This window comes from Marmota monax, unplaced genomic scaffold (genome assembly GCF_021218885.2).
Source record: "Marmota monax isolate L192 unplaced genomic scaffold, Marmota_monax_Labrador192_F-V1.1 WCK01_AAM20220418_F8-fsc00135, whole genome shotgun sequence".
NCBI lineage: Eukaryota > Metazoa > Chordata > Mammalia > Rodentia > Sciuridae > Marmota > Marmota monax.
The window spans coordinates 1,849,619-1,863,309 of record NW_026694339.1 but is presented as its reverse complement, the minus strand read 5'-3'; the positions used below and the strand labels follow the sequence as shown (position 1 = coordinate 1,863,309).

Sequence of the window (13,691 nt, the reverse complement as noted above, 5' to 3'; positions counted from 1 at the left end):
GATTTGATATGAGGATGGGAACCTGTTTGCTTCCGCAGTCCATGTGAGTGGTATGATTTTTCCCAACCCTTCACTTTCAATCTGCAGATGCCTTTTCCTATGAGATGAGTCTCCTGGAGGCAGCATATTGTTGGATCTTTTTTTTTTTTATCCAATCTGCCAGTTTATGTCTTTTGATTGGTGAATTTAGGTCATTAACATTCATGGTTATTATTGAGACAGGATTTTTATTCCCAGCCAGTTTTGTTTACTTTTAGTATTTAATGTGACTTGGTTTCTCCTCTGAATAGATTTTCCTTTAGTGTAATACCTACCTCTGCTGATTTTCATCATTGTTTTTCATTTCATCTTCAGGGAATATTTTGCTGAGGATGTTCTCTAGTGCAGGCTTTCTAGTTGTAAATTCTTTTAACTTTTGTTTAGGATGTTCTCTAGTGCAGGCTTTCTAGTTGTAAATTCTTTTAACTTTTGATTTCATCATCAAATATAAAGCTTAGTTTTGCTGATATAAAATTCTTGATTGCCATCCATTTTCTTTCAGAGCTTGGTATATGTCGTTCCATGATTTCCTGGCTTTGAGGGTCTGGGTTGAAACATCTGCTGAGATGTGAACTGGTCTCTCCCTATATGTGATCTGATTCCTCTCTTTTGCAGCCTTTAAGATTTATCCTTATTGCGTATGCTAGGCATTTTCATTATAATGTCTCTTTGTGTAGATCTGTTGTAATTTTGTACATTTGGTGTCCTATAAGCCACCTGTATTTGGTTTTCCAATTCGTTCTTCATGCTTGAAAAATTTTCTGATATTATCTCATTGAAAAGATTGTGCATTCCTTTGGTTTGAAACTCTTAGAGTTGGTCTTTTGATGCTGTCCCATAATTCTTGGATGTTCTGTTCATGGTTTCTTACTATCTTCAGTGTGTGATCAACTTAATTTCCAGATTGTATACTTTGTCTTTGTTATCTGACGTTCTTTCTTCCAAGTGATCTAGTCTGTTGGTTATGTTTTCTATTGAATTTTTTATTCGGTTTATTGTATCCTTCATTTCAAGGATTTCTGACTGTTTTGTTTTTTTTTCAGAGTCTCTATCTCTCTTGAAGTAATCTTTTGCTACCTGTATTTGCTCTCTTATCTCTTTCTTGGAGTGATCAATTTTTTCCTATGTTTGCTCATTTAGGTCATTCTTTAATTCACATATCATTTTAATTATGAACCTTCTGAACTCCTTCTCTGACATTTCATCAACTTCACTGTCCATGGGTTCTGTTATTATAGTATCCTGATTTGTTTGGGGGCACTTTCCTCTCTTGTCTTTTCATGTTATTCTATATGTCTTCCTTTCTTGCAGCGTGGATCTGATGTATTACAGTTTCTTCCCTATATTATTATAGTGCCTATGCAGATTGTCTGTACCTCACCTTGATGCTAGGCTTCCAGACCCTGCTTGTGTCCCTCAATGTATGTTACTGCATCTAAAGGTGAAGGCGGCAATAGCTGAGGTAACTTGAGATGTGGGAAGCCATTCTCACATGTGACTGGGCAACTCCCGGTTTGGGTCTGAGGCGCTCTGGCTAATCTGTGTCGGAGCTTTCCCGGCCCTCTCCTGATGAGAGAGCCCGTCCGTGTGGGGGTGTGACTGACCACTGACCCCGGGGGCCAATCACTGACCCTGACCTTGGAGTGCGGCCCCCCTCAACCTTCATTGGATGGAATTCTCCCCTTAATTTCTTGTTCCCCAATAAAAGGCTACTCCCTGGCGTGATCCCTCTCTCTCTCTCTCTCCTGCTAGCCCTGAGTAATCCTTGCTGCCCTACTGGGTGGTTCGAGGTGGGAACCAGAGAGGGGAGCCGTCTCGGACCTGGTCATAGAAAAAGGTAACTGAGTCTGTGTGTTTTATTTCGATCTCGCTAGCTAACTTTTATGCCAAGAACCTCATTAATGAAACCAGTGCGCTGGTCGCATGGTGGATTGAGATAATAGTTAAGGTGCTCCAAGATGGAAGCAATGTCTTACAGAGATGGGGCTGAAAGGGTGGGCCTTACACTCTCTTTTGGATGCCTGCTCTGAGATGCAGCTGCTTCTAGGTCCTGTCTACTGTCAAAAAGTTATGGACTACTGCTTGGAGAAGGCTATGGCAATGACTGCAGTGTCCCAAGATGGAAGTGGGTTAGGCTTAGGCTCTCAGGTGTGAGGAGGCAAACTCGAACCTACCCTGGACCTGGGTCCTGCACAAGTTGGTGTGGGTGGATCCAGGCCAGGTCTGGGCTCCCATGATAGTCTGTTGGTCAAAAGAGGCGGTCATGTGCCAGAGGCTGGGCTCTGGTGGGTCTCTGCCCCGCTGGTAAAGGGGTGGACCTGGGCCTTCTGTGAGCTTTGGTCCCACACAGGCTGGTGTGGGTGGATCTGGTTAATGTTTTATTTTGTACACTCCTTCCAGAAGTCTACATTGAGCACCAGCTAGGGGTCAGGCATTGTGCAATATGATGCAAATGCAGACAGGTTTGAGAGTGAGCCCATGCCTCAAGTTTGGTAGGGAAGGCAGATCCAAGGAAATGATTAAACCAAAAATCCATTACAATAGTGCTGTACCAGGGACTAAGAGAGCATGTAACAGCAGCTGCTGACCTAGTCTGAGATATCAGAGAAAGCTTCTTTGAGAAAGCAACAATTATGTTGATAAGATGAAGCTGCATCTCAATTTTTTTTGCCAAATTATTTTTTCGGGAGGAGGGTACCACGGATTGAACTCAGAGGCATTCAACCACTGAGCCACATCCCCAGCCTTATTTTGTATTTTATTTAGAGACAAGGTCTCACTGAGTTGCTTAGCACATTGCTGTTGCTGAGGCTGGCTTTGAACTTGCGATCCTCCTGCCTCAGCCTCTCGAGCTGCTGGGATTACAGGGATATGCCACCGAATCATGCCCAAGTTACTCTTAATGGGCAGATTTTTAGACTATGACAAAATCCTTTAAAAATCATTTGCATTTGCAGAGTATAAAGAATCTGTACTTACAGCTTAAGTTTATGGTACTATATTCAGAAATAAAAATAAGTAGCAGCAATGATTTTTCAAATAAACCAGAATCTTATGTGTCTAATATGCATTCATATGTAATTTATGAATGTGAAGAAAGCATGATTGAATCAATTAGCCAATGAGTTACAGTGACAATGCACTAGGTAATGTGTTTTGAAAAGAACCAGAGTAGTTGCTCAATACAAATTTATACTAACTATAGTTTTTAGTCAACTTTATTTATAGAACAGAGATAACATTAATTTATGACATTTAATTTTTATGAATAATATTCCAACAAATATATTATTTAAAATGTATTTCAAACGTTACAATTTTTTAAACCAGGAGTTCAACAATAGCTTATCATTACACTGTTAGGAGTCAGGGATTGAACATAGGAAACAGAAAAAAATATTATGCATTATTTATTATTTGTCAACTTGCTTCTAATGGTCTTAAGAAAATGCATGCATTTGCAATACAATTTTCATAAAGAGATATAATGTCACCACAAAAGGTTTTAACTGGGGGAAAGGTTTTTATAATAAACTATTATTTATGTAGGTAAGAATAACATATATCAAAGAAAGGCAAAAATATATTGAATAAACTATTTTTATTTTCTTATTAAATTTTCCAAACACCCTATTTATTTCACATGAGATCAGGGGTCAGTTATGATAATAGCTAATTATTAGCCCTCTTCTAAAAGTTTCATTTCAAGTGGATGGAACACCATTGATAATGCAGATGATTTCTCTAGTTGGAAATTGGTAAAAATAAGTTGACAATTCTTGACCATTTTTCCCCTCTTTTCTCTTGGAAACTTGAAAACATAAGTGTTTTGATGTTCTGTCATACTCTAAGCCTAACTGCTTAAGCCAGTCCCCTCATCCCCTCCCTTACTGGAAGGTCCACCCCTGGTTCAGTATCATTTTTTGCCTGGAAAAGACAAGTCTACCCGATTTGGGGTTTCAGTTCACACATCAAAAGAAATGTTCCAACACTGTCTGTATGTATAACAAAGGTGATACCTAGGCCTGATTTGTATTTCTGAGTTTCATTTACTAGTTTTAAAACATCAAGTGGAAAAATATACTGTCTTCTCAGGAACCTTATCCCAATATTGATTATTTGCTGTAACCATGTAGTAAATATTTGACATTTTCTAATCATAAAAGCCCTATAAAGTAATCACTCATACTATAAATGATAATGGCAATGATCACGCTTAAAAATGCAATGTAAAATCAACTTACCACAGTTTTTTGCACATGGTATTTGTTGCATTTACTAACAGCTATAATAATAAGAAGAAGTAGTCAATTCAGCAACTATTCATACTTATCATACTTCCCCTTTAATTCAACCCTCTAGAGACACACCATCTAATAGGAATGCAGTTACCAGAGATAAGATTTGTGGGGTTTTTTTTTTAATTCTCATAATCTTAACAGTTAGAAAAGGGCCTTATTCAGAGTATTTTATGAACATGTTTTGAGTTTATATTTAATAGCGGAAAATATACAAGTTTGTAAGTAGATGCAAGATTTATCTTAGCATTAAATTAGAAGAGAAACTACATCGATGGATCACTCCATAATGGAAATCAACTGACCAAATAAAGACTGTATTCAACAATAATATTGTAGATGACTCCAAGTTTACTTTAAATGCCTTTTTGATATTTAATTGTAATAAAAGCTAAAGATGTGGCATCAAATCAGAATTCAGTCAGGCAGCTCTGCAAGGGGCACTTTTCAGTATGCTGCTTTCTATTGATTTAACTTGATTTAAGAATAAAGTTTGAATCACTCCCTAGAGCCTAGAATAAATGGTTGAAATTACTTTTATTTATTCATTCATTTATTTATTTTTGGTACTGGATTTTGAACCTTTCCACTGAGCTACATCCCCAGTCCTTTTTATTTTTATATTTTTTATTTCGAGATAAGGACATGCTAAGTTATTGGGGGGGGTCAAATATTTGCTGAGGCTGGTCTCAAACTTGCAACCGTGTCTCAGCCTTCTGAATCCCTGGAATTATGGTAGCAAGTCACCACGGTTAAGCCAATCATTCCACAGTTATTCAAATAACAAATTAGATGGGTCTACAATTCATGATTTGATAGAAGGTGTTAGAGTCTGTAAACAAGTCAAAATAACACCTGGCATCTTGCCAGAGGAATGTTAGAGTTCATAAACAAGTCTGGATGGTGCCTGGCAAAATGCCAGAGGGAGTGGTTTGAGAAGTAACAAAAGCCAGCCATTAAGTGTGGAGATTCCTTATTGGTTGACTGATGTATCTAGTTTATGCTAATTAGATAAGCTGTGTGGAATGTATAAATACTGCTCCTGTCCTGCAATAAACGGCTCCCACTCCTGCTGTATCAACATACACAAGTTATTCGTCACCCCCCGCTAGTTTGCTGCAGCCGGACTGTGGCAAGAAGGAAGATAGTTAAATGAATAGGTAATTAAAATAATTCGATAAGAACTATCAGAGGAGAAATTCAGAGTGTTATCAACACATGATCCCAGGCTTGGAAGGTTGGAGGAGGATTCCAGGAAGAAGTAACGAGTTATCTAAAATATATAGAGAATGAGAATGAGTAGGAGCAATCCAAGAGTTCAGAAGAAAGAAAACACCAAGGCAGAGGGAACTGAGGGTGTCAAACCTCAGGAAGACAGCATGTGTTGTCTGGGGCACTAAAATAAATTTGAGATGTTTGGAGTATGGTGAGCAGAGAGAGTGGGAACTCACAGAAAATGAGATCAGGAAGACCCATATAAGGAGCTTCAACTACATCCTAAAGATAATAGAACCCTTGAAAGTTTTTATACCTGGAGAACCATGACTCCTTTGCATTTATGCATGATCCCTTCATCTCTAGAACATCATCCTATTCATATAAAGGTAACTGCTGTCATCAGAAGGAGGAAGACCAGTTTGAAAACTCCGTAATCTAAGGACTGGATATTACATGCTTGAACTTGGATAATAATTGTAGACTAAAAGGGTTAAAATCATTTGAGATCAACTTAACAGATTCAGAGTAAGAAGGCTTGCTAAATATTTTCTTGGGAAAGATGAGGGAGAAGGAGATGCCAAGAATAACTTCCCAGCTTCTGTGACATAATAACTGGGTAGATGGTGGTAGAATGTGTTGCTAGAGAAAACAAAGATGCACTGATATAGGAGGGATGTAATAGATTTCGTTTTGGACATGTCCATAGAACTTTAAAATGTCTAGAAGTAGGAGCAGAAGAGGCTATGAGTAGTAACAGAAATTTTTCACTTATAGCCAATCAATATGGCTTTGGTAAGAAATGGACAGTAGCCATTTCAAATCAGAAATCTGTCTTGTGCTGTAATTTGTGCTACTTATTGAAGCAAGATACTTGAGTTAAAATTCTGCTATTATGAAGCTTGAAATAAATTCTACCTTCCTCATCTAAAGTCTCCAGAACATTGTTTCTTTCCAAAAAACCACTTCTATTTCAAGTACTAGAAATAGAATAAGTCTAGGATCCCAAGATTCTATGAAAAAAAAAAAGAATGGAAGATGACAAATTATGCCAACTGATCACTTTGACCATAAATAGCATGTCTTATGTTGTATAAAAAGGAGTCCTTGTGATATTGACAATGACCATTGAAGATTTTAGTACTTCCTTATTCTGATTATTAAAAATAAAACAATACCCAAGGAATCACTGAAATGTTTTGTTTAAACAAAAACTAATTCCAAAGCCCATAAAATGTTAATTTAGGAATCATTTCAAAAGCAAAAGGGTGATTATCTGGCACAGATACTCTCCTAATTTTTTAAATGTATGTATATGTTATATGGTATTCCTGTTAATATAAAATTTACAAATATAAAATCAATATAAAAATGTATTATTAGGTTTTGGATTCTGCTCAAATGACTGTGTAACAAAATATTTATGTTAAATTCTTGGTATTTAATAGTAGAAAATAACTATCAGCAAATTGAGGTTACATTTAGAATTAAACACAATCATGTTGGTTTAGTTCGTACTGACCTTTTAACTGCCTCATTTTGTGTTTCATGGTACCTAGATCAGCCAAAATTTTGTCCTTTTTTAGCCAGTTCTGTTTCTCTAATTTTTCTGCTTTCTGCAATGCTAGAATAATAAAAATACATGATATTTTACCTTACAGTCTTTTATCAACAGTAATTTATCATGAACACTAATAATTTATAAAGAACTTTCTGTTTCAAGAAATAGATTCAATTAGAAACAAGTAATTAAAAGGTAAGGGTCATTAAAAGAAACCTCACTTGAAAGATGACAGGGCTTACGGCATTTCTTTATGGAAAAAAAGAAGAACAGTGCTGTTTTATTATACAGATTTACCATATGCAATAGCCATATTTCATTTTCCACTTCCACAAACTATTTGGAGGTGATGAAAGCCTGGCTTGGAACCATTCATTTTTTAAACATTCACCTACTGCCTAAAGGGTGCAATTCTTAAAAATGAAAATGTGCAGACAGGTCGTCCTCAGTGCGAATTAAACTCATTTGTTATTTTCTAATGTATACCATTATTCTCCGTCTTATAGACCAAGGATCTCTTCATCAACTAAATTAGACATTTTTTCCACACAGAATACTCCATTCCAGTAAGAAAAAGCTGGTAATTGTGCAAATATGTAAGTATAACTATCCTTGTGCACATATTAATTGATGGACCTCCTGTTCTTTGCATAAATGTGATGTTATTATGTTGACATTATACACATTTAATTCATTTTCTTGTTATGACATAAGATTTACTTCTCTCCACCTTCATATAGTTAATTGAAAGAAAGTGAAAATGAAAACACTTACCATTTGGAGGTATAAATGGTTCACCACAAGATACCCAGATAGCAATAGGATTTCTGAGGATGAGGGTGAGCAAAGACTTATCTATACCATCCAAACTATCAGATTTCACAGATCCAGAAAATAATTTGGTTCTCAATTTCATTACAGAGTTTTCTGGAAACAAATAGAACATTTATCATTGTTTGATGAATAATGAACAAATATGCTTTCTGAATTCATTTGTTTTTCAAAATATTTTCTCACTATGAGTCAGCATCCTTATATCAAAGAAAACATTCGACATTTGTTTTTTTGGGGGGATAGGCTAAATTCACTTAGCATTAAGAATTTGAAAGATGTGTGTTTGAAATTATAATCTTATACAACCTGAAGACCAGATGTTCCATATGCCAAATAAAGGCAGAATTATATGTTTTAGTAATTAGTTAGGCACTAAATGTTCACATAATTATTTCTTGAACATTAGAGAACAAAACAAATGAGTGTTTTCCCTGCCTTCAGAGTGCACAGTTCAAAAAGCTACAGATTGCCTGGATGACTTTGCATTTGACCTTGGCATATTTCAGAATGCAAAGAAATAGAGGAATTCCAACTAGTGTCAGCCAGAGATCACACCTGCCTATAACCTGGTAAGCAACACAATGGAAAGAACTGGGGTTAGAAAAACCCCTAGCCCCTCCCTCACTCAGTACATAGGGTGCACAGCCTAAGAAGACAGTAAAGTTTTGATTGGCATAGGTTGTGATCATCCACTCTCCTCCCTTTGTTTGAGCATCTTAGAGGGGAAGAAATTTTTGGACCTTTAAAAAATTTTATTCTACTCTTTCTAATTTTTTATCTTCCCTTTTCACTTTATTATCTTCTTTATTAATTTTAATTTTTAAGAATCTTTTTATAATATTCTATATTTTCCTCTTTCTTTTCTGTTATGGTGATTGCTGCTATTGTTGTTATCTTATTTTTATATGGTTTATATAGTTATGTATTTACTTATTTAGTGGAGATGGGGATCAAGCCTGGGAATTCATATACATTGGGTGATCTGACACTTAGCTACACTGAAGTCTACCTGAGTGGAATTGTACCTTGTTCCAGATACAACCAAGTCCTGGTTAAACCTTGGTGGATGTTTCAACTTAAAAGAATGGGGACAAAAGTCTCCAGGTGGTGACTAGTCCCCAAGGGGCACAGCTAGGGGCTTATGACATCCCACTCCTTGATAGTCATATCACAGAAATAACCAATAGAAATAAAACAACTCCTATGGACACTGCATCTATGAGGGTCCTCAGCATTGGCTGTCATCATACCTGTCATATCACACATTGCTAACAAGATTGGATGTGAGTGCCACAGAGGAGGAGCTGTGATCCCAGTCCCTACCTCTCCATATGAAACGTCAGAAACTGCACCATTGTCTGAACAGGTAATCTTCAGGCCCTTCACCTCAGTTGGAACATCCTGTATCAGAAATACTTTTCAAGTAACAGAGCCATAATCGACAGTGCACATGGCAACACCCACCACCTGATAGGGCAACCACTTCCATTGCAGGAGTAACCACAGAAAGTGAATTCCACATCATCTGCCATCTACATACACCACACCTATCTAAATTACCAAAGGGACCCCACTCTTGGAAGACCATTAGAGAAAGTAGGTCCCTTAAGCTCTGATACATTATGTCAAAACCCACTAATCACAGCAAAGAAGCTGCAGGGAGATTAAACTATGAGGTCTAATGGAATTAAATTCAACATTACAAAACAGATACTCCAATATGTATCATCAGAAGGCCTCATATAAAAGTGAAAGAAGTTTCCATTTCAATAGATGTGCAAATCTCAACACAGAAACACAAGAAATATGAAAGCTACAAAGTAAGTATTACCAAATTTTAAAAAAGAAATAATTTCTTCACCTTATCTATCATAATGGAATGAAACCAGAAATCAACAGCAAGAGAAATTGCAGAAATTAGACAAAAACATGGAGATTGACCAACATACTATTAGGTGAACTGGGTCACTGAAGAAATCAGAGGGAAATTCAGTATATGCAACCGCATATACTGAAACTTGTGGAATATAACAAAAGCAGCACTGAAAGGGAAGTTTATAGCAAGGAGTGTTGTCATTAAAATAATAAAGAGATCTCAGATAAATTACCTAATGATGCATCTAAAGGTCTTAGAGAAACAAGAACAAACAAGGCCCCAAACCAGTAGAAGGAAAGAAATAATAAGATTAGAGCATAAATCAATGCAATAAAGATAAAAACAATACAAAGAATTGAATAAACAAAGTTGGTTCTTGAAAAGATAAGTAAAATTGACAAACCCTAAGCTAAACTAATTAAAAGAGAAGGCCCAAATTAAGTTAGACATTAATAAGGAGACATTAAAGTAGGCACCACTGAAATTAAAAAGGATCATTAGGGAATATTTTGAAAAACTACTTGCCAACAAATTGGTAAATCTAGAATAAATTGACAAATTTCTAGACACATAAGATTTACCAAAATCAAACCAAGGGGACATAAGAAACCTAAATAAATCAATATACAGTACTGAGATTGAAGCAGTAATAAGAAGGCTCCCAACAAAGAAAAGCCCAGTCCCACATGGATTCACTGCTGAATTTCATCAGACTTTTAAAGAAGAACTAATCCCAATGCTCCTCAAGAGATTTCATAAACTATAAAGTGAGTGGGCTCTTCTACACTCATTCAATGAAGTCAATATTATCCTACTACCAAAACCTAAGGACACATCAAATAAATAAAATTATACACCAATATCCCTGATGGATATACATGCAAAAAGTCTAAATAAAATACTTGCAAGCCAAATTTTACAGCACATTTCAAAATGTCATACACCATGATCAAGTTGATTTCATTCCAGAGATGCAAGGATAGTTCAACATATACAAATCAATAAATGTAATACAGCACAAAAATAGAATCAAGGGTAAAAATACATGATAATTTCAGAAAAAGTCTTTGACCAAATTCAATATCCCTTTGTGATGAAAGTCCTGAATAAACAGGGGATAGAAGAATCATACCTTAACAAAATAAAGACTCTTTATGACAAAACCATAGCCAACATCATACTGAATGGACAAAACTGACAGTATTTCCTCCAAGATCAGGATCAAGTGTCCACTCTCACTACTCTTATTCAATATAATGCTCAAAATTTCAATCAGAGCACACATAGGAAAGAGAAATAAAATAAAAGCGATACTAATAGGAAAGGAGGATGTCAAATTATCTCTGCTTGTTGATGATATGATTCTATACAGAGAAAGTTCTAAAGACTCTACCAAAAGACCTTTAGAATTGACAAATTCAGTAAAGTAGCAGGATACAAAAGCAATATACTAAAATCAGTAGCTCTTCTGAATACCAATGATAAAGTTGCTGAGAAAGAAATCAAGAAATTCATGATAGCCACAAAAATATACACAAAATACCTAGGAATAAAACTAAAAGATGGAAGTTATCTACAATGAAAATTACCAAACACTAAAAGAAAAAAAAAAAACCTGAGAAAAACAGTAGAAGGTGGAAAGACTTACCATGTTCATGGATTGAAAGGAATAATTGTTTAAATTGCCACACTACCCAAGCAATCTACAGATTCAATGTAATTCTCATCAAAATACCAATGATATTCTTTCTCAAAACAAGAGAAAAAAATCGTAAAATTTATATGGAAGCACAAAAACCCTGAACAGCTAAAGTGATCTTGATCAAAAAGAACAATTTGGAGGTATCACAATACCTAATTTTAAAACATACTACAGAGCCATAATAACAAAACAGCATATTGCCATAAAAGTAGATATGTAAACAGACTAGGACAAAAATGAGGACACAAAAATGAATCTACACATCTTCAGTCAACCAATTCTTGGCAAAGCTATCAAAAACGCACATTGTGAAAGGACCATCTCTTCAACAAATGGTGCTGGGAAGACTGGATATTCACATATAGAAGATTAGAACTAACCCTCATCTCTCACCCTGTAAAAAATCAACTGAAAATAGATCAAAGAGCTTAATGTTACAACTATAACTCTGAAACTACTAGAAGAAAACAGGAGAAACATTTCAAGCCATTGGCACAAGCAATGGTTTCCTGGATGGAACTCTAGGAGCTTAGAAAATAAAAACAAGAATTAACACATGGGATTACATCAAGTAAAAAGCTTCTGATAGCAAATGAAACATTCAACAGAGTTAAGACACAATCTCCAAAATGGGAAAAAATCTTTGTCAGCATCTGATGGAGTATTAAAATCCAGAATACATGAAAAACTCAAATGAACAAAAAGTAATACAAACAAAAATGACCTGAATATACACGTCTCAAAAGATATACAAATGGGCTGGTGTTGTGGTTCAGCGGTAGAGTGCTCACCTCACATGTGTGAGACCTTGGGTTTGATCCTCAGCACCACATAAAAATAAATAAGTGAAATAAAGGTATTTTAAAAAAGATATACAAATGGTCAATAAATATATGAAAACAATGCTCAATAACTTTAGACATCAGAGCAATGCAAATCAAAATTGTAGTGAGATCCCATTTCACCATAGTTACCATGGTTATTATCAAAAACCAAACAAGGAGATCTAAGATAGCATACTAGAGGGAGGATGCATTCCTTGTTGCTCTGTGACATGGGATTCAGGCAGAGGAAATACTGGTTCTCTGCAAGAGCTCTCACTGCCCACTGATCCCCTGCTCTTTGACCTCTGTTTGTCCACTGTGATCACTAGCCCTTTGCCAGTATATCACCCGCCTTTTGCATGCAGATGTCTTGCTGACACTGCCAACTGCCCACAGACTGCCGGAGGAGTGCCTGCTGCCTGTTGCTGCCTGGAAATCCATTTTCAGGGTACACACAGGTTTGGTCACATGCAGCTGCTGCCATCATGGAACACTGGCCAGGGCCTGGGAATCCAGGGCTAAGAGGCCTGAAGGTTTGTTGTTGCCACTGTTGCCATCTCTGGATGTGGCTGCCTTAGCCTGGGGGCACCAACCAGGACCTGGAGATGTATTGTCAGGGTATGTGCAGGTCTGGTTGCATCTGGGGTCTTCCTGCTGGGTGTGCTAATGGCCTCCATCTGGCTACCTCTTTGCAGGGTCACTCCTTTGTGTGAGCGCATCCATGGTGGTCTCTGTGCAAGTTGGAACAGCATTGATATCTTGGGGCTACAGCAAGGCAGAGCCTGGGGAATCTGAAGTCCAGGTCCATCAGATTACAGCTGGGTCTGTGTGGGTCAGTCTTGACCTGAAAAGCCTGGAAAGCTGGAGACCGGGGACAGTTCCCTGGATAGGACATGGGGGTGGCGAGTATAGGTTGGAGACCCTGAAGAAAACAGGACTGTCTCCAGCTCAGTGAGTCCTGAAGTGCATGGGGACAGGAGGGACCGGCTATAGCAAGTGGGAAAACCAGAAGAGGGTGTGAGGACATCTTGCTATCAGCTAGCCCAGCCATGGACTCTCCTCTAAAACAGACTGGATGTTATACCACAAAGCAACTCGTAGCAAATATAATAATAATAATAATAATAATAATAGAAATACTACCCTGCATTCCATCAGATCATAACAGAATGAAACTAAAATCAATGATAAAATAAAAAATAGAAGCTACTCCAAAACCTGGAGACTAAATAACATGCTATTGAATGACAAATGGATAGCAGAAGAAATCATGGAGGAAATGAATAAAACACTTAGAGGTAAGTGAGTACACCAATACAGCATATCAAAATCCCTGGGACAT

General features: G+C 36.8%; 1 protein-coding gene across 6 annotated transcripts in view; it reads right to left on the bottom strand.

Moving 5' to 3' along the window:
- The window catches only part of Dcdc1 (doublecortin domain containing 1), a 486,421-nt gene that overhangs the window by 30,589 nt on the left and 442,141 nt on the right, over positions 1-13,691 (bottom strand). For all 6 annotated transcript variants that reach the window (XM_058586488.1, XM_058586487.1, XM_046467509.2 and 3 more), the window contains 2 exons: positions 7,888-8,040; positions 7,075-7,176 (listed from right to left, as the gene is read on the bottom strand). In XM_058586488.1, coding sequence (XP_058442471.1) covers positions 7,075-7,176; positions 7,888-8,040 — 255 coding nt within the window. The remainder of the gene's footprint in view (positions 1-7,074; positions 7,177-7,887; positions 8,041-13,691) is intronic.